This window comes from Hyla sarda, chromosome 5, assembly GCF_029499605.1.
Source record: "Hyla sarda isolate aHylSar1 chromosome 5, aHylSar1.hap1, whole genome shotgun sequence".
In the NCBI taxonomy this organism is placed as follows: Eukaryota; Metazoa; Chordata; class Amphibia; order Anura; family Hylidae; genus Hyla; species Hyla sarda.
This window is the reverse complement of record NC_079193.1, coordinates 9,098,469-9,120,964: the sequence shown is the minus strand read 5'-3', so window position 1 is coordinate 9,120,964 and position 22,496 is coordinate 9,098,469. Positions and strand designations below refer to the sequence as shown.

The 22,496-nt window shown below is 38.9% G+C and overlaps 1 protein-coding gene across 8 annotated transcripts in view; it reads left to right on the top strand.

The window, feature by feature from the left end:
• Positions 1–22,496, top strand: part of ADCYAP1R1 (ADCYAP receptor type I) — a 279,625-nt gene that overhangs the window by 195,513 nt on the left and 61,616 nt on the right. For 4 of the 8 annotated variants that reach the window (XM_056518825.1, XM_056518826.1, XM_056518820.1 and 1 more), the window contains exons 5-9: positions 3,982–4,014; positions 4,461–4,493; positions 11,957–12,060; positions 13,971–14,068; positions 17,240–17,372. In XM_056518825.1, coding sequence (XP_056374800.1) covers positions 3,982–4,014; positions 4,461–4,493; positions 11,957–12,060; positions 13,971–14,068; positions 17,240–17,372 — 401 coding nt within the window. The remainder of the gene's footprint in view (positions 1–3,981; positions 4,015–4,460; positions 4,494–11,956; positions 12,061–13,970; positions 14,069–17,239; positions 17,373–22,496) is intronic. The other 4 variants (XM_056518828.1, XM_056518823.1, XM_056518824.1 and 1 more) reach the window with 1 other exon arrangement.

Here is a 22,496-nt window from a genome sequence, read left to right as displayed (position 1 = left end):
GTAGCTAAACTGATAACACACAGACAGTTGCACCTTTCTAGGTTCACCTAGACATCCACAGTGCAGGGAGAAAAAAGTAGGTTAACCTGGATTTACCTGGATTTCTGTATTGATTCATAATACATTGCTGTTTATGGGCCCATTTGGATGGATATTCTGTATTGATTCATAATAAATTGCTGTTTATGGGCCCATTTGGATGGATATTCTGTATTGATTCATAATAAATTGCTGTTTATGGGCCCATTTGGATGGATATTCTGTATTGATTCATAATAAATTGCTGTTTATGGATCCATTTGGATGTATATTCTGTATTAATTCAAAATAAATTGCTGTTTATACGCCCATTTGGTTGGATATTCTGCTGGTAAAGGGGTACTTGGGTGAAAACATTTTTTTTTTAATCAACTGGTGCCAGAAAGTGAAATAGAGTAGTTAATTACTTCCATTTAAAAATCTTAATCCTACCAGTACTTATCAGCTATCCAGAGCAGGAGCAAAGCCTCTCCTGCTCTGGACAGTTCCTGACATGGACAAAGGTGTCAGCAGAGAGTACTGTGGTCAGACTGGGAAGAACTATACAACTTCCTGTGGAGCATACAGCAGCTGATAACACTGGAACGATTAAGATTTTTAAATAGAAGTAATTTACAAATCTGTTTAACTTTCCGCCACCAGTTGATTGAAAAAAAACCTATGTTTTCCACAAGAGTACCCCTTTAAATGGGCCCTGATTGTTCTCGATACCACATTTACAGTATATTCAAACACAATTTAACTAAACCAATAACACAAAGACAGTTGCACCCTTCATATCTGTTGTTGAACACATTGGGTAAACATCCACCGTGCAGGAAGAAAAAGTGAGTGAACCTTTAAGAATTACCTGGAATGATTCATTAATAAGTTGCGGTCTGACTGTTCTTTAAGTCACATTTAGTCGCAACGTAACGAAACTAATAACACGCAGACAGCTGTACTGTTCGTGTCTATTATTGAGCACATTGAGTAAACATCCACAGTGCAGAGAGAAAAGGTTATTGAACCTTTCAAAATAACTTGGATTTCTGCATTGTTTTAGGTTGCTGTCTGATTGTTCTCTAAGTCCCATTTATATACAAACACAATGTAACTAAGGGTAAGTTCACACTTCCGTTCTGGAACCGTTCGGCTCATCACTGGGCTCTTGTGGATTGCACAATGTAATATATGAGGATTTCCGCTAGACGAAATATAAATCTATTATGTTATTTGTATACAAGAGCAGTGGAGTGCAAACAGTAAAAAGGACAAACTCAGCTCTGCTTAATCTACATATTTAAAGGGGAATTGCAGAATCATCATATTTCCTCCTAATAACCCTTTCCTCACTGGGGTACAGTTACTTACAGTTTATGATCCTCTGTCCTTGCTGTATTGAAAAATCACTGGACTGGAAGGCCAATGAGCACTTACTGTCATTCTCACCCCCTTCACATTACATGGGTGCATCACCTTCAACATAGACCATCTGACTGACTGAGTGGTCTTCAAACCGTGGACCTCCAGTTGTTGCACAACTACAATTCCCAGCATGCTGGGAGTTGTAGTTTTGGAACATAACGTAAGTCTACATCTCCATAGAACGGTGGTCTTCAAACTGTGGACCTCCAGCTGTTGCACAACTACAATTCCCAGCATGCCCGGACAGCCAACGGCTGTCCGGGCATGCTGGGAGTTGTAGTTTTGCAACATATCGTAAGTCTACATCTCCATAGAACAGTGGTCTTCAAACTGCGGACCTCTAGCTGTTGCACAACTACAATTCCCAGCATGCACAGACAGCCATGCTGTAGTTCTTTAAACAATAACACAAAGACAGTTGCACCATTCATATCTATTGTTGAACACATTGGGTAAACATCCACCGTGCAGGAAGAAAAAGTGGTTGAACCATTAAGAATTACCTGGAATGCTTCATTACTAAGTTGCTGTCTGACTGTTCTTTAAGTCACATTTAGTCGCAACGTAACTAAACCAATAACACGCAGACAGCTGTACTGTTCGTGTCTATTATTGAGCACATTGAGTAAACATCCACAGTGCAGAGAGAAAAAGTTATTGAACCTTTCAAAATAACTTGGATTTCTGCATTGTTTTGTAATAAGTTGACATAGACCATCTGACGGACTGAGTGGTCTTCAAACTGTGGACCTCCAGCTGTTGCACAACTACAATTCCCAGCATGCCCAGACAGCCATGCTGTAGTTTTATAAACAGCTGGAGGTATGCAGTTTAGAGTCTTAGGGTCTACATCTTACCTTATGATTACAGTACACCTTAATGATATAGGGAAAATCACCTAATTTCCCCCTAGATAAGGAATTTGAGGGTGCCCTATTTTGGGGTGCCTGTCCCCCATATTGCACTGTATTCCTATGGCCGATGCATGTTAAATGTCTCCTTTTTTGCCGCAGCTTCCGTGAGGTTTCCCTAGTGATCCCAACAATAGCCCATTATCTACCGCGTTCAGTCCCCCAGAAAATGTGCGTCACTATGTCGCCATCTAGTGGTCAACATTTTTATGACGGCCTTGTTGCAAAATGAAACTTTAAAAAAAGTATCATTCCTGTAAATACAAAAATCACTGGAAAAGTTTTCATACTGTAGCACGAAATTTCATTGTGAACGGGATTATTGTATGGGAAATTTTTATTATTTTATGCTGATACCGTGTCCTAGTGGCGGGAGCTTCTCCGTCAGCACCAGCCATGCCGCAAAGAACTACTTTGGTGTTATATGGATAAATCTTAAAGGGGTACTCCAGAGGAAAACTTTTTTTCTTTTTTAAATCAACTGGTTGCAGAAAGTTATACAGATTTGTAAATTACTTCTATTACAAATTCTTAATCCTTCCAGTACTTATTAGCGGCTGTATGCTACAGAGGAAATTATTTTCTTTTTGGATTTCTCTTCTGTCACGAGCACAATGCTCTCTGCTGACACCTCTGTCCATTTTAGGAACTGTCCAGAGCAGGAGAAAATCCCCATAGAAAACATATTCTTCTCTGGACAGTTCCTAAAATGGACAGAGGTGTCAGCAGACAGCACTGTGGTCATGACAGAAAAGAAATCCAAAAAGAAATTCATTTCCTCTTTAGTATACAGCCGCTAATAAGTACTGGAAGGATTAAGAATTTTAATAGAAGTAATTTACAAATCTGGCACAAGTGGATTTAAAAAGAAAGTTTTCCACCGGAGTACCCCTTTAATCATTGTATAATATAAAAAAATAAATAAAAAAATAAGTGACTGCAAAATCTATAACAATAAATCAATACAAAATCTGAATAAACAAATAAATAAACAAAAATAAATAAATAAATAAAAAATCTGCAGCTTCCGATAATACATTAAAGGAGGATCTATCATTTGCGTAAAAAAAAATTGCACAATTTTACTTTCCATTCGCAAAGTTGAGGTTTCCATGTCTGATTTTGTCAGAATAAATTGTGGGAGAAAAAAAAAACACACAACAGGCAAAAAGACTACGCCACCCAGGAAGCGGAGAATACTTGAGATATTTTGAGCAAAAAAAAAAAATAATATATATATATATATATATATATATTTTTTTTTTTTTTTATTCCAATGAATCTATCTGTTTACAAGACTAAGCCTTGTAAAAAATAATATTAAAATAAAAAATAACATAAAAGAAAAAGCAAGTGCAGAATTGCGCAAAGAAAAAAATAGCAAAAACCAATAATAAACAAGGCGCAAGCCAGAAAACCACTAAAAAACGCAAAAAAAAGTGTTATTTTGTGTTTATATTCTTCACTGTTGTCAAGATCTCTGCTTGCTGTCAGTGAATGGTAACAAATGAAAAAAAAAAATTTAAAAAATAATAGAAACAAAATAATTTTTTAATAAATGGTGCAGGCAATACAATGGATTTGGTGTCATTTTTTTTATATTTTTTTTTTCTGTTTGTTGCAGGTATGGACTTCACCGATGGGCAATCTGAACTGGGTAAGACCTCGACATGTATATATATATATACCCTATAACAGGACTGGCATATTAGTACATCACCTATGGCAGTGTTTCCCAACCAGGGGCCCTCCAGCTGTTTCAAAACTACAACTCCCAGCATGACCGGACAGCCGTTGGCTGTCCGGGCATGCTGGGAGTTGTAGTCTTGCAACAGCTGGAGGCTACCCTGGTTGGGAAACACTGACCTATGGGGCAGTGATTGCAGAGTAAAAGGCTGATGGGAATTTATTAACAGCTGGGGTCTCCTACACCCCCAGGACTGAGGTGCCATCACAATATTTTCATCCCCCATAGATCTGACGACACTTATACTGGTAACTCTGTTGGCACCTTTATGGTTAATCCCCACAGGTCACATGACTCTGTATATTGTTACATTGTATCTTGTATAACTGATCATCTTGTTTGGTTCCATCATTCAGAGACCCTGGAGAGTCTGGAGGAGCTGCAGTCAGGTAAGAAGGTTATACATTATACATGTTCCATCCTCTAGAGTAGTGGTCTCCAAACTGTAGCCCTCCCGCTGTTGCAGAACTACAACTTCCAGCATGCTTGGACAGCCAACGGATGCTATAGAGGACATGGAAGAAACTGGAGTTGAAATCTGATGTGAACAGGAGCATTGATCTGATTGTATCTGATGATGATAATATTGATGAGGATATTTTTTTTACACCAACATGCTGGGGTTGCCCCATACTTTTCATTTTCACAAGAGATAAAAGGAAAAAAAAAAAGACCTCCAAAATTTGTAACGCAAATGGAAATACCCCATATGTGGACGTAAAATGCTCTGCGGGCGCACAACAAGGCTCAGGAGTGAGAGCGCACCACATTTGAGGTAATTTGCACAGGGGTGGCTCATAGTTACAGTGGTTCTGACATAAATGCAAAAAAAACAACCCACATGTGACCCCATTTTGGAAACTACACCACTCACGCAACATAACAAGAGCTATAGTCAGCCTTAACACCCCGCAGGTGTTTGACGAATTTTCATTACAGTTGGATGTTGAAATGAAAAAAAAAATGTTTCACTAAAATGCTGGTGTTACCCCAAATTTTTCATTTTCACAAGGGGTAATAAGAAAAAAGCCCCCTAAAATTTGTAACACCATTTCTTCTAAGCTTGGAAATACCCCATATGTGGATGTAAAGTGCTCTGCGGGCGCACTACAGGGCTCTGAAGAGAAGGAGCGCCATTGGGCTTTAGGAGAGAGAATTTGGCTGGAATTGAAGGCCATGTGTTTACAAAGCCCAGATGGTGCCACAACAGTGAACCCCCCCCCCCCTCCCACATGTTACTCTATTTCGGAAACTACACCCCTCACGTAATGTAATAAGGGGTGCAGTGAGCATTTACACCCCACAGGTGTCTGACAGATTTTTTGAACAGTGGTCCATGAAAATGAAAAATAAAATTTTTCATTTGCACAGCCCACTGTTCCAAAGATCTGTCCACTGCCCACTGCCATTTGACAGATCTTTGGAACAGTGGGCTGTGCAAATGAAAAATTTTATTTTTCATTTTCATGGACCACTGTTCAAAAAATCTGTCAGACACCTGTGGGGTGTAAATGCTCACTGCACCCCTTATTACATTACGTGAGGGGTGTAGTTTCCGAAATAGAGTAACATGTGGGAGGGGGGGGGGGGTTCACTGTTGTGGCACCATGGGGGCTTTGTAAACGCACATGGCCCCAGACTTCCATTCCAACCAAATTCTCTCTCCAAAAGCTCAATGGCGCTCCTCCTCTTCTGAGCATTGTAGTTCGCCCGCAGAGCACTTTATATCCATATATGGGGTATTTCAATGGTGTTACAAATTTTGGGAGGCTTTTTCTCCTATTACCCCTTGTGAAAAAAAAAATTGGGGTAACACCAGCATTTTTGTGAAAATTTTTTTTTTTTAATTTTCATGTCCAACTTTAGTGAAAATTTGTCAAACACCTGTGGGGTGTAAAGGCTCACTTTACCCTTTGTTACGTTCCTTGAGGGGTGTAGTTTCCAAAATAGCGTGCCATGTGTTTTCTTTTTTTTTTTCTTTTTTGCTGTTCTAGCACCATAGGGGCTTCCTAAATGTGACATGCCCCCCAAAAACCATTTCAGCAAAATTCACTCTCCAAAATCCGCTTGTCGCTCCTTCCCTTCTGAGCCCTCTACTGCGCCCCCCGAACACTTCACATACACATATGAGGTATTTCCTTACTCGAGAGAAATTGAGTTACAAATTTTGGGGGTCTTTTCCTCCTTTTACCTCTTGTAAAAATAAAAAAAACTGGGTTTACAAGAACATGCAAGTGTAAAAAATGGAGATTTTGAATTTTCTCCTTCACTTTGCTGCTATTCCTTTGAAACACCTAAAGGGTTAACACATTTACTGAATGTCATTTTGAATACTTTGAGGGGTGTAGTTTTTATAATGGGGTCATTTATGGGGTATTTCTAATATGAAGACCCTTCAAATCAACTTCAAAACTGAACTGGTCCATGAAAAATTACGATGTTGAAAATTTTGTGAAAAATTGGAAAATTGCTGCTGAACTTTGAAGCCTCTGGTGTCTTCCAAAAGTAAAAACATCTCAATATATTGTATTTGTGAATCAATATATAATTTACTTGGAATATTCATTTTCCTTACAAGCAGTGAGCTACAAAGTAAAAAAAAAAATGCAGTGTAGAATTATGTCACGAAAAAACAATCTCGAAATCAAATTCATAAGTAAAAGCATCAGAGTTATTAATGCTTAAAGTGACAGAGGTCACATGTGCAAAAAATGGCCGGGTCCTTAAGGTCATAATAGGCTTGGTCCTTAAGGGGTTAATGATGATAATAATATTGATGATGATATTAATGATGATGATGATGATATTAATTATGATGATGATTATAATATTGATGATGATGATATTAATTATGATGATGATGATGATGATGATATTAATGATGATGATGATATTAATGATGATGATGATATTATTGATAGTGGTGCTTGAGGATGATAATGTTGATAACAATGATGATATTGATGTGAGAATGATAGAGATGATGAATGTGCTGATGATGATGATATATGGTTGGTAATGATGATGATGATGATATATGGTTGGTGATGATGATGATGCTGATATATGGTTGGTGATGATGATGATGATGATATGGTTGGTGATGATGATGATGATATGGTTGGTGATGATGATGATGATGATATATGGTCTGTGATGATGATGATGACATATGGTTGGTGATGATATCTGGTTGGTGATGATGATGATGATGATATATGGTTGGTGATGATGATGATGATGATATATGGTTGGTGATGATGATGATGATGATGATATATGGTTGGTGATGATGATGATGATGATATGTGGTTGGTGATGATGATGCTGATATATGGTTGGTGATGATGATGATGATGATGAAATATGGTTGGTGATGATGATGCTGATATATGGTTGGTGATGATGATGATGATGATGATGATGATGAAATATGGTTGGTGATGATGATGCTTATATATGGTTGGTGATGATGATGATATGGTTGGTGATGATGAAGATGATGATGAAATATGGTTGGTGATGATGATGATGATATGTGGTTGGTGATGATGATGATGCTGATATATGGTTGGTGATGATGATGATGACATATGGTTGGTGATGATGATGATGATGATGATGATGATGATATGTGGTTGGTGATGATGATGCTGATATATGGTTGGTGATGATGATGATGATGATATATGGTTGGTGATGATGATGATGATATATGGTTGGTGATGATGATGATGATGATGATATGTGGTTGGTGATGATGATGCTGATATATGGTTGGTGATGATGATGATGATGATGATGATGATGATGAAATATGGTTGGTGATGATGATGCTTATATATGGTTGGTGATGATGATGATGATATGGTTGTTGATGATGATGATGATGATGATGATGATGAAATATGGTTGGTGATGATGATGATGATGATATATGGTTGGTGATGATATATGGTTGGGGATGATGATGATGCTGATATGTGGTTGGTGATGATGATGTTAGATGGTTGGTGATGATGATGATGATGATGATGATATGTGGTTGGTGATGATGATGATATGGTTGGTGATGATGATGATGATGATGATGATATGGTTGGTGATGATGATGCTGATATATGGTTGGTGATGGTGATGAGATATGGTTGGTGATGATGATGATGATATGGTTGGTGATGATGTTGAGGATGCTGATATATGGTTGGTGATGATGATGATGATATGGTTGGTGATGATGATGATGATATGGTTGGTGATGATGATGCTGATATATGGTTGGTGATGATGATGATGATGCTGATATATGGTTGGTGATGATGATGATGACATAGTTGGTTATGATGATGATGATATGGTTGGTGATGATGATGATGATGATGATATGTGGTTGGTGATGATGATGATGATGATATGGTTGGTGATGATGATGATGATGACATATATTTGGTAATGATAATGATGATGACATATGGTTGGTGATGGTGATGATATGGTTGGTGATGGTGATGATATGGTTGGTGATGATGATGATGACGACATACGGTTGGTGATGATGATGAGGATGCTGATATATGGTTGGTGATGATGCTGATATATGGTTGGTTGGTGATGATGATGATTTGGTTGTTAATGATGATGATAACGACATATGGTTGGTGATGATGATGATATATGGTTGGTGATGATGATGATGATGACATATATTTGGTAATGATAATGATGATGACATATGGTTGGTGATGGTGATGATATGGTTGGTGATGGTGATGATATGGTTGGTGATGATGATGATGACGACATATGGTTGGTGATGATGATGAGGATGCTGATATATGGTTGGTGATGATGCTGATATATGGTTGGTTGGTGGTGATGATGATTTGGTTGGTAATGATGATGATAACGACATATGGTTGGTGATGATGATGATATATGGTTGGTGATGATGATGATGATATGGTTGGTGATGATGATGATGAGATATGGTTGGTGATGATGATGATGAGATATGGTTGGTGATGATGATGAGGATATGGTTGGTGATGATGATGATGATGACATATGGTTGGTGATGATGATGAGATATGGTTGGTGATGATGATGAGGATATGGTTGGTGATGATGATGATGATGACATATGGTTGGTGATGATGATGACATATGGTTGGTGATGATGATGAGGATATGGTTGGTGATGATGATGATGATGACATATGGTTGGTGATGATGATGACATATGGTTGGTGATGATGATGAGGATATGGTTGGTGATGATGATGATGATGACATATGGTTGGTGATGATGATGATGAGGATATGGTTGGTGATGATGATGATGATGACATATGGTTGGTGATGATGATGATGATATGGTTAGTGATGATGATGATGAGGATATGGTTGGTGATGATGATGGTATGTGGTTGGTGATGATGATGATGAGGATATGGTTGGTGATGATGATGATGATGATGAAATATGGTTGGTGATGATGATGCTTATATATGGTTGGTGATGATGATGATATGGTTGGTGATGATGAAGATGATGATGAAATATGGTTGGTGATGATGATGATATGTGGTTGGTGATGATGATGATGCTGATATATGGTTGGTGATGATGATGATGATGACATATGGTTGGTGATGATGATGATGATGATGATATGTGGTTGGTGATGACGATGCTGATATATGGTTGGTGATGATGATGATGATGATATATGGTTGGTGATGATGATGATGATGATATATGGTTGGTGATGATGATGATGATATGTGGTTGGTGATGATGATGCTGATATATGGTTGGTGATGATGATGATGATGATGATGATGATGAAATATGGTTGGTGATGATGATGCTTATATATGGTTGGTGATGATGATGATGATATGGTTGTTGATGATGATGATGATGATGATGAAATATGGTTGGTGATGATGATGATGATGATATATGGTTGGTGATGATATATGGTTGGGGATGATGATGATGCTGATATGTGGTTGGTGATGATGATGATAGATGGTTGGTGATGATGATGATGATGATGATGATATGGTTGTTGATGATGATGATGATGATGATGAAATATGGTTGGTGATGATGATGATGATGATATATGGTTGGTGATGATATATGGTTGGGGATGATGATGATGCTGATATGTGGTTGGTGATGATGATGATAGATGGTTGGTGATGATGATGATGATGATGATGATATGGTTGGTGATGATGATGCTGATATATGGTTGGTGATGGTGATGAGATATGGTTGGTGATGATGATGATGATATGGTTGGTGATGATGTTGAGGATGCTGATATATGGTTGGTGATGATGATGATGATGATGATATATGGTTGGTGATGATGATGATGCTGATATATGGTTGGTGATGATGATGATGACATAGTTGGTTATGATGATGATGATATGGTTGGTGATGATGATGATGATGATATGTGGTTGGTGATGATGATGATGATGATATGGTTGGTGATGATGATGATGATGATATGGTTGGTGATGATGATGATGATGACATATATTTGGTAATGATAATGATGATGACATATGGTTGGTGATGGTGATGATATGGTTGGTGATGGTGATGATATGGTTGGTGATGATGATGATGACGACATATGGTTGGTGATGATGATGATATATGGTTGGTGATGATGATGATGATATGGTTGGTGATGATGATGATGAGATATGGTTGGTGATGATGATGCTGATATATGGTTGGTGATGATGATGAGGATGCTGATATATGGTTGGTGATGATGCTGATATATGGTTGGTTGGTGATGATGATGATTTGGTTGTTAATGATGATGATAACGACATATGGTTGGTGATGATGATGAGATATGGTTGGTGATGATGATGATGATATGGTTGGTGATGATGATGATGAGATATGGTTGGTGATGATGATGATGAGATATGGTTGGTGATGATGATGATATGGTTGGTGATGATGATGATGAGATATGGTTGGTGATGATGATGAGGATATGGTTGGTGATGATGATGATGATGACATATGGTTGGTGATGATGATGATGAGGATATGGTTGGTGATGATGATGATGATGACATATGGTTGGTGATGATGATGATGATATGTGGTTGGTGATGATGATGATGACATATGGTTGGTGATGATGATGATGATGGTATGTGGTTGGTGATGATGATGCTGATATATGGTTGGTGATGATGATGACATATGGTTGGTGATGATGATGATGATGATGATGATGATATATAGTTGGTGATGATGATGATGATGATATATGGTTGGTGATGATGATGACATATGGTTGGTGATGATGATGATGATGATGATATATGGTTGGTGATGATGATGATGAGATATGGTTGGTGATGATGATGATGATGAGATATGGTTGGTGATGATGATGATATGGTTGGTGATGATGATGATGATGATGAAGGATATGGTTGGTGATGATGATGAGATATGGTTGGTGATGATGAGGATGAGGATATGGTTGGTGATGATGGTGATGATATATGGTTGGTGATGATGATGATGATGATGAGATATGGTTAGTGATGATGATGATGAGGATATGGTTGGTGATGATGATGATGAGGATATGGTTGGTGATGATGCTGATATTGATAGTGGTGTTACTGTAGATGATATTAGTGGAGATGATAATGATATTGATGACAGTAATATTGAGGATGATGATAATAACAATGATGAGTGATGACCGTCATGTTCCACCCCATGAGGAGGAGCCTATAATAGTCCTATAAGGCCCTTATGTGAAGTCTTTCTGTCCTCTTCCCGTCCACAGAAGGAATTATCAGCCGGAACTGCACAGAGAGCGGCTGGTCGGATCCCTTCCCCCACTACTCTGACGCCTGCGGCTTCGACCTCAATCAGACGGGTCAGGACCAGGTTAGAAAATCGTCTCCTCCTCTATGAGCCATCACTTATCTCTATCCATAACCATCAATGAGGGTCCAGGAGAGTCTGCCCCCCCGGTGCACTGCATTGTGGGAAATAACCTCAATGAGGCAAAATCTTCAATGCAGCTCTGGATGTGACTGGAGACATGAAAAAAATAATCTTTACACAAGAGATCGGTAATCAATAAGAAAAGATGGCCGCACGACGATTTGTAGAGCTCCTTATGGGTCCAATACTATATGTATGACTGAATATGAGGTCACATGGTGTCTCTTAAAGGGGTACTCCGCCCCTAGACATCTTATCCCCTATCCAAAGGAGATGGGATGTGATGTCTGATCGCGGGGGATCACCGCGATCTCGGCCGCGACATCCCAGCCATCCGGTGTACGGAGCGGACTTCGCTCCCTGCCGGATGACTGGCGATATGGAATGGAGGCTTGTGACGTCACAGTCGTGCTTCGCTTGTGACGTCAAGGCCATGCCCCCCTCAATGCAAGTCTATGGGAGGTGGCGTGACGTACGTCACGCCCCCTCCCATAGACTTGCATTGAGGAGGCGTGACCATGACGTCACAAGCGGGCGTAGCCGTGACGTCAAGAGACTCCGACGCTGTGCCCGACGTTCTAAACAAATGCCGGGTGCAACGACCAGACGTCTTATCCCCATTCTTTGGATAGGAGATAAGATGTATGGTGGCGGAGTACCCACTTTAACCAACCGGGATGAAAAGCACAAGAATTTGCAAAAAGCACAACAAGGGCTCAGAACCTGCCGATACTTCTTTATAGGGCTTTGTCCTCCACACGTTTTCTATAAAAGATCCCGCCTCATCCAGCACAGACTCCGCTCCTCCGTACAGACACATCTAGAGTGGGATTTACCAATGTAGGTCAGGGTTACAAAATAAGAAATGACAGACGTTCGGAGCTGAAGCCGACTGCACGTGGAAGATAATGGATTGTCAGCTACCGATGTGCGGAATACAGAACAAACATCACAATTGTTATCCAGAAAAAAAGATCCAGGGTAAAACGTTTCCCGCATGCTGTGTAGGGTTACAGTAGGTAGCACAGGGTGAAAATCATACTGCTATATACCTACTGCTACACAGAACAATAAAATACAATAAATTTTCAGTCAATATCAACGTTAACATCCTCAAGGTAGTAATTACTGTCCTACCTATCATGTAACGGGTTTATAGATTATAGCTGCTATAATACTGCCCCCTGTCTGCAAGAATATAACTACTATAATACTGTCTCCTCCCTGTGCCATTGCATTCCCCCTATATTCCCCTGTGCCCTGTGCCATATAATCCCCCTTCCCCCTTGTGCCACATCACTTTTCCCCTTTATTCCTCCCCGTTGTTCTTCTTACCTGGCCAGCAGGCTCAGGTATAGGGGCTCTCAGCGGGTTTTGACATTCTCCTGACGTCCTCTGCGCTGCACTTACTGAGAGCAGCAGCGGCTGCGGGCGCTGACAAGTAATGTCAGGAGCGTCACTCGTCACTGATGACAGGCGCCACTGCTCACAGCCTCTCAGTGAGTTCAGCGCAGAGGATGTCAGGAGAATGTCAAACCTGAGAGCTGAGAGCCCCTGCACCTGAGCCTGTTGGCCTGGTAAGAAGAACAACAGGGGAGGAGGGAAGGGGAAAGGTGATGTGGCACAGGGATTAAGGGGGATGATTGGGCACAGAGGGATAAAGGGGGAATGAAATGGCACAGGGAGGATGACATGACACTGGGGATAAAGGGGCAATGGTGTGGCACAGGGGTAATAAAGTGGCACTTTTTTATTCCAGGTGAGTGTTCGCTATTGGGAGATTCCGTATTGCGGTAGACAGTTATTGTCCATTTACTGACCCTTCTGATCCCTCCCGGTGTTTTCTGCAGGACACTTACTTTCTGTCTGTGAAAGCCTTGTACACAGTAGGATACAGCACATCCCTCGTGGCCCTCACCACCGCCATGGTCATCCTGTGCCGCTTCAGGTAATTTCCTACATTATATTTTCCAGGTCCTTGGTTCTTGGTCCATTTCCATGTTGTAATTGTATGGAATTCGCCATTTTACCGCCATTCTACAATATTTTATCCCGTTGCTTCTTTTATGTCCGTTTTTTTTTACTCCCTTCAGTCAGTTCTTTACTTTTCCCCCAATGTAAATTTTTATCTACTGACATAACGTATAAAAATAACGTTGCAGACCTAGGGCTCAGCAGACTCTAGGCCACGCCCCTTTGACACTTGCATTGCCCATAAGATAGTTGTCATTTGTTTTGTTTTTCTGAATAAATAAACCTACAAATGTTATTGCAATTATGGAACAGATTCACATAACTTACTGATATTTGTTGGACTGGGTCTCAGTGGTTATTTTAGTTATTTATTTAGTGTTTTTTTTTACTAAATACATTTTTTCACAATTTTTTTTTAAAGAAAACTCCACTGCACCTGAAACTTTATCCACTTCATTTATTAAAAATTAATTATTTAATTTTTGTTTATTTTTTAAATTTTCATTATTTATTTACACATTATTTATTTGTTTTTATTTTTATTTAATTTATTTATTTGTTTATTTTATTTGTATTTATTAATTTATTTATTTATTCCTTTATTTATTTATTGTTAATTCACTATTTCAGGAAACTCCACTGCACCAGAAACTTTATCCACTTTATTTATTAAAAATTTATTATTTAATAATTCATTTATTTATGTTTATTTTTTTCTTTTCATTATTTATTAATGCTTTGTTATTTATTTGTTTTTATTTAGATTTTATTTAATTAATACATTTTTTTTTTATTTTATAAATTTTTATTCATATATTTATTCCTTTATTTATTGTTATTTCACTATTTAAGGAAACTCCACTACACCAGAAACTTTATCCACGTTATTTATTAAAAATGTTTTACCGTATATTCTTGAGTATAAGCCGTCCCGAATATAAGCCGAGGCCCCTAATTTCAACCCAAAAACCCAGGAAAAGTTATTGACTTGACTATAAGCCTAGGGTGTGAAATACATCATCCCCCATGTCATCATCCCCCCCTGTCATCATCCAGACCCCCGTCATCATCACCCCCCGTCATCATCCCCCCGTCATCATCCACCTCGTCATCATCACCCCCGTCATCATCCCCCTGTCATTATCACCCTCGTTATCATCACCCCGTCATCATCACCCCGTCATCATCACCCCCGTCATCATCACCCCCCGTCATCATCACCCCCGTCATCATCACCCCGTCATCATCCCCCTCGTCATCATCCCCCTCGTCATCATCCCCCTCGTCATCATCCAGACCCCCGTCATCATCACCCCCGTCATCATCACCCCCGTCATCATCACCCCCCGTCATCATCACCCCCGTCATCATCACCCCCATCATCATCACCCCCGTCATCATCACACCCCCGTCATCATCACCCTCGTCATCATCACCCCCGTCATCATCACCCCCCGTCATCATCACCCCCGTCATCATCACCCCCGTCATCATCCCCCCGTCATTATCACCCTCGTCATCATCACCCCCGTCATCATTACCCCCGTCATCATCCCTCCCCGTCATTATCACCCCCGTCATCATCCCCCCGTCATCATCCCTCCCCGTCATTATCACCCCCGTCATCATCCCCCCGTCATCATCCCCCTCGTCATCATCCCCCTCGTCATCATCCCCCCCCCCGTCATCATCCCCCCGTCATCATCCCCCTCGTCATCATCCCCCCGTCATCATCCCCCTCGTCATCATCCCCCTCGTCATCATCCCCCTCGTCATCATCCCCCTCGTCATCATCCCCCTCGTCATCATCCCCCTCGTCATCATCCCCCTCGTCATTATCACCCCCGTCATCATCCCCCCGTCATCATCCCCCTCGTCATCATCCCCCTCGTCATCATCCCCCCCCCCGTCATCATCCCCCCGTCATCATCCCCCTCGTCATCATCCCCCCGTCATCATCCCCCTCGTCATCATCCCCCTCGTCATCATCCCCCTCGTCATCATCCCCCCATCATCATCCCCCTCGTCATCATCCCCCTCGTCATCATCCCCCTCGTCATCATCCCCCTCGTCATCATCCCCCTCGTCATCATCCCCCCTTCATCATCACCGCCTGTCAATCCCTTCTCAGTGGTCTTCAACCTGCGGACCTCCAGATGTTGCAAATCTACAACGCCCAGCATGCCCGGAAAGCCATCGGCTGTCCGGACATGCTGGGAGTTGTAGTTTTGAAACATCTGGAGGTCCGCAGGTTGAAGACCACTGCTGCCTTCGTCATCATCCAAACCCCCCTTTTGTTTTCTACTCCCCTCCCCTCGGTGGGAAGGAGGGGTGAGCTGGTCCGGGCCATCTATGCTGCAGGGAGCGTCCGGCGGGGAGGGTTAGTCGTTCCGGGTTGTCCATCTTCACCGGGAGGCCCTCTTCTCCGCTCCGGGCCGGCCTGGGAATAATGACGCTGCCTTGACGCCACCGCGCAGGGATGTCACGGACGTCTGCTGTGCACGGACGTCCCTGCGCGTCGTCGTCAAGGCAGCATCACTAGTCCGGGGCCGGCCCAGAGCGGAGAAGAGGGCCTCCCGGTGAAGACGGACAACCTGGAACGACTAACCCTCCCCACCGGACGGTCCCTGCAGCATAGGAGTTCGAATATGGACGGCCCGGACCAGCTCACCCTTCCTTCCTATTGAGGGGAGGTGAGTAGAAAACAAAAGGGGGGGGGTCTGGATGATGACGAAGGCCGCAGTGGTCTTCAACCTGCAGAACTCCAGAGGTTTCAAAACTACAACTCCCAGCATGCCCGGACAGCCGATGGCTGTCCGGGCATGCTGGGAGTTGTAGTTTTGCAACATCTGGAGGTCCGCAGGTTGAAGACCACTAAAAAATCGTGCTGCAAAACTCGGCTTATACTTGAGTATATACGGTATTTATTCATTTATTTTTGTTTATTTTTTATTTTAGTTACGCATTGTTGTTTATTTATTTATTTAGTTATTTATTTATTGCTATTTCAGGAAACTCCACTGCATCAGAAACTTTATCCACCTTATTTATTAATTTAGTTATTTATTTGCTTGTTTTTTATTTTATTTATTTGTTTATTTAATGTATTGTTTTTTATGAATTGATTGTTAATTCACTATTTCAGGAAACTCCACTGCACCAGAAATTTCATCCACATGAACCTGTTTGTCTCCTTCATCCTGAGGGCTATCTCTGTTTTTATTAAAGACGAAGTTCTCTACGCCGAGCAAGACAGCTACCACTGCCATGTGTCGACGGTACGTAGAAAGTATCCTCTTAGGCCTCATGTGTAAATGATGAGGCCATGCTGGGATTTGTAGTCAGTGGAACTAGAGATTTTGGAGTGAGAGGTAAACATAAGCACCCAGGCTCCCAGTGTTCTATGTGAACACAGTAGGGAGGGTATAGTTATCGTAACGAATCAGTTGGGTTCACTTATCTTTATTATTCTGGGACTTCCTGTTGGGACTTCCTGCTGGGACTTCCTGCTGGGACTTCCTGCTGGGACTTCCTGTTGGGACTTCCTGCTGGGACTTCCTGCTGGGACTTCCTGCTGGGACTTCCTGCTGGGAGATGGGGATCGAGAGCAGCTTCATTCACAGTCTGGACACAGAAGCTACAGAGACCACACACTATACTCTGGTTATATCACCAATATTGCCTATTATGCGCATTTAAAGGGGTACTCCACTGGAAAAAGACATTTCTTTTTAAGTCAACTGGTGGCAGAAAGTTAAACAGATTTGTAAATTACTTCTATTAAAAAAAATCTTAATCCTTCCAGTACTTATCAGCTGCTATATGCTCCACAGGAAGTTCTTTTCTTTTTGAATTATCTTTCTGTCTGACCACAAGTGCTCTCTGCTGACACCTCTGTCCATGTCAGGAACTGTCCAGAGTAGGAGAAAATCCCCATAGCAAACCTCTCCGTACCGAACAGTTCCTAAAATGGACAGAGGTGTCAGCAGAGAGCACTGTGGTAAGACAGAAAGGAAATTCAAAAAGAAAAGAACTTCCTGGGGAGGATATAGCAGCTGTTAAGTACTGGAAGGATTAAGATTTTTTTTTTTTGTAGAAGTCATTTACAAATCTGTATAACTTTCTGCTACCAGTTGATTTAAAAAAAAAATGTTTTCCAGTGGAGTACCCCTTTAACAAACACAGTTCCCATTGCATTTCCAAGTAGCGACCAGCAGAATTGTGAATACAGCTCTGGAGGTAGCCAGGATATAGAACATGTGATTTATGAAATCATGTTTAGCCTTAAATCTTCATCTATTTAAAGGGGCACTCTGTGCATGACATCTTATGCCCTATATGATCGCTGGGGTCCTGCGATCTCGGCTGCGGCACCCCAGACACCTGGTGCACGGAGCGAACGTGACGGACGACTGGCGATGCGAGGCAGAGGCTGGTGACATCACAGTCACGTTACGGCCATGGCCCCTCAATGCAAGTCTATGGGAGGGGGCGTGACGGCCGTCACGCCCCCTCCCATAGACTTGCATTGAGGGGGCGTGACCGCGATGTCACGAGCCTCCGGCGCTGAACCTGTTGCTCTAAATGAATGCCGGGTGCAGCAAGTAGATTGGGGGGGGGGGGGGGTCCCCAGCGGTGGGACCCCCGCGATCAGACATCTTATCCCCTATCCTGTGGACAGGGGACAAGATGTCTAGGGGTGGAGTACCCCTTTAAATGCAGCCAACCTCTTCAATTTAAGTGCCACTCCACTAGTGATTCTCATAGGAAGCCGTCAGTAAGCCGGACAGATTATTTATTTATTTTTGCCTTATTTTTGATGACTTTACAAATGATTTATTGGGGTGTGTATGAATGCCAATGATCCCTCAGGTAACTTACCAGTGCAAACCTGATGGTCTATGATGACTATATGTTAAAGCGGTTACCCGGGATTAGAAAAACATAGCTGGTTTTATTTAAAAACAGCGCCACTTCTGTTTTCAGGTTGTGTGTGGTATTACAACTTGGAACCATTTACTTTAAAGGGATACTCCGCTCCCCCATCGTTCGGCCGTCACGTCCCCTCCCATAGACTTGCATTGAGGGGGCGTGACTTGATGTCATGAGGGGCGTGGTCCTGACGTCCTGCCCCCCCCCCCCCCCCACCCAGCATTCTAAATGAACGCCGGGTGCTACACAGGGATCGCAGCTGCAGGACCACAGGGATAAGATGTCTAGGGGCAGAGTACCCCTTTAACCCCTAGAGGATGAAGGGCGTAAATGTACGTTGTGTCGTCCTGGTACTTAACGCACCATAATGTACATTTGCTCCATGAACATGAAGCAAGTGCAGGAGCCCGCCAGGACCTCACTGCTCATGGCGCGAAGTAAATAACAATAACAATGAATTCAATAAAGAAATAAATTAAAGGGGTACTCCGGTGAAAAACTTTTTTTTTTTTTTAATCAACTGGTGCCAGAAAGTTAAACATATTTGTAAATTACTTCTATTAAAAAATCTTAATCCTTCCAGTACTTATTAGCTGCTGAATACTACAGTAGAAATAATTTTCCGTTTGGAACACAGAGCTCTCTGCTGACATCACGCGCACAGTGCTCTCTGCTGACATCTCTGTCCATTTTAGGAACTGTCCAGAGTAAAAGGAAATCCCCATAGCAAACATATGCTGCTCTGGACAGTTCCTAAAATGGACAGAGGTGTCAGCAGAGAGCACTGTGCTCGTGATGTCAGCAGAGAGCACTGTGCTCATGATGTCAGCAGAGAGCCCTGTGTTTCAAAAATAAAAGAATTTCCGCTGTAGTTTTCAGCAGCTAATAAGTACAGGAAGGATTAAGATTTTTTAATAGAAGTAATTTACAAATCTGTTCAACTTTCTGGCACCAGTTGATTTAAAAAAAAAAATATTTCACCAGAGTACCCCTTTAATAAATGAATAAATAGATAAATAACAATATGTAAATAAATAAACAATTAAAATTAATTGATTAAATAAACAACAAAAAAAAATCATAAAGTTCAAAATCATGATGTCCTAGTCCAGTGTTCTCTATACTGTGGCCCTCCACATGTTGCAAAACTACAACTCCCAGCATGCCTTGGAAATAAATAAATAAAAATAAATAAATACCAATGAGTTAAAAAAAAATAGAAAAATAAAAATAAATACATAACAATACATAAGTAAATTATTAAAGCTAAAGGTAAATAAATAAATGTCAAATTTCCATATGTTCAAAAATATGATGCCTTAATCTAGTAGTCTCCAAATGGTGGCCCTCCAGATGTTGCAAAACTATAACTCCCAGCATGCTGAGAAATAAATGAATAAAAATAAATAACAATGAATTTCATTAAATAAATAAATAAATAAATAAATATAATAAATTATGTGTATTTATAAATAATACAAATAAATAATTAAATCAATCAATAAATAAATGTTTAAAAATATGATGTCTTAATCCAGTGCTCTCAAATAAATTAATAAAAATAAATAACAATGAATCAAATAAGTAAATACATAAATATACTATAATATATTAGAATAGCTTAACAACAATATGTAAATCAATAATTATAAATAAAAATACCTAATTAAATGAATGAATGAATAAATAACTAACTAAAAGTTTAAACATTTTATGTCTCCAAACTGTGGCCATCCAGATGTTGCAAAAATACAACTTCCAGCATGCCTGGAAATAAATTAATACAAATAAATAACAATGATGTAAATAAATAAATAGAATAAACAAACATTAGTATGTAGATAATCAATTAGAATACAAATAAATCATTGAATGAATGAATGAATGTTTAAAAATATGATGTCCTAATCCAGTGTTCTCAAATAAATGAATAAAAATCAATAATCATTTAAATAAATAAAATGTATAATATCATAGAAAAAATAACATTAGTATGTAGATAAATAATAAAAATAAATAATTAAACGAATAAATAAAAAAAGTTTAAAAATATGATGTCCTAATCCAGTGTTCTCAAATAAATGAATAAAAATAAATAAGGATTTACATAATAAAATATATAATATAATAGAAAAAATAAACATAAGTATGTAGATAAATAATAAAAAAAAAATAATTAAATGAATGAATAAATAAATAAATAAATAAATAAAAAAGTTTAAAAATATGATGTCCTAATCCAGTGTTCTCAAATAAATGAATAAAAATCAATAAGGATTTACATGAATAAAATATATAATATAATAGAAAAAATAAACATAAGTATGTAGATAAATAATAAAAAAAAATAATTAAATGAATGAATAAATAAATAAATAAAAAAGTTTAAAAATATGATGTCCTAATCCAGTGTTCTCAAATAAATGAATTAAAATAAATAATCATTTAAATAAATAAAATGTATAATATTATAGAAAAATAACATTAGTATGTAGATAAATAATAAAAATAAATAATGAAACGAATAAATAAAAAAGTTTAAAAATATGATGTCCTAATCCAGTGTTCTCAAATAAATGAATAAAAATAAATAAGGATTTACATAATAAAATATATAATATAATAGAAAAAATAAACATAAGTATGTAGATAAATAATAAAAAAAAAATAATTAAATGAATGAATAAATAAATAAATAAAAAAGTTTAAAAATATGATGTCCTAATCCAGTGTTCTCAAATAAATGAATAAAAATCAATAAGGATTTACATGAATAAAATATATAATATAATAGAAAAAATAAACATAAGTATGTAGATAAATAATAAAAAAAAATAATTAAATGAATGAATAAATAAATAAATAAATAAAAAAGTTTAAAAATATGATGTCCTAATCCAGTGTTCTCAAATAAATGAATTAAAATAAATAATCATTTAAATAAATAAAATGTATAATATTATAGAAAAATAACATTAGTATGTAGATAAATAATAAAAATAAATAATGAAACGAATAAATAAAAAAGTTTAAAAATATGATGTCCTAATCCAGTGTTCTCAAATAAATGAATAAAAATCAATAAGGATTTACATAAATAAAATATATAATATAATAGAAAAAATAAACATTAGTATGTAGATAAATAATTTAAAAAAAATAATAAAACGAATAAATAAAAAAGTTTAAAAATATGATGTCCTAATCCAGTGTTCTCAAATAAATGAATTAAAATAAATAATCATTTAAATAAATAAAATATATAATATAATAGAAAAAATAAACATCAGTATGTAGATAAATAATAAAAATAAATAATTAAATGAATGAATGAATGAATAAATAAATAAATAAATAAATAAAAAAGTTTAAAAATATGATGTCCTAATCCAGTATTCTGCAAACTGCAGTCCTCTAGATGTTGCAAAACTACAACTCCCAGCATGCCCGGACAGCCGTTGGCTGTCCGG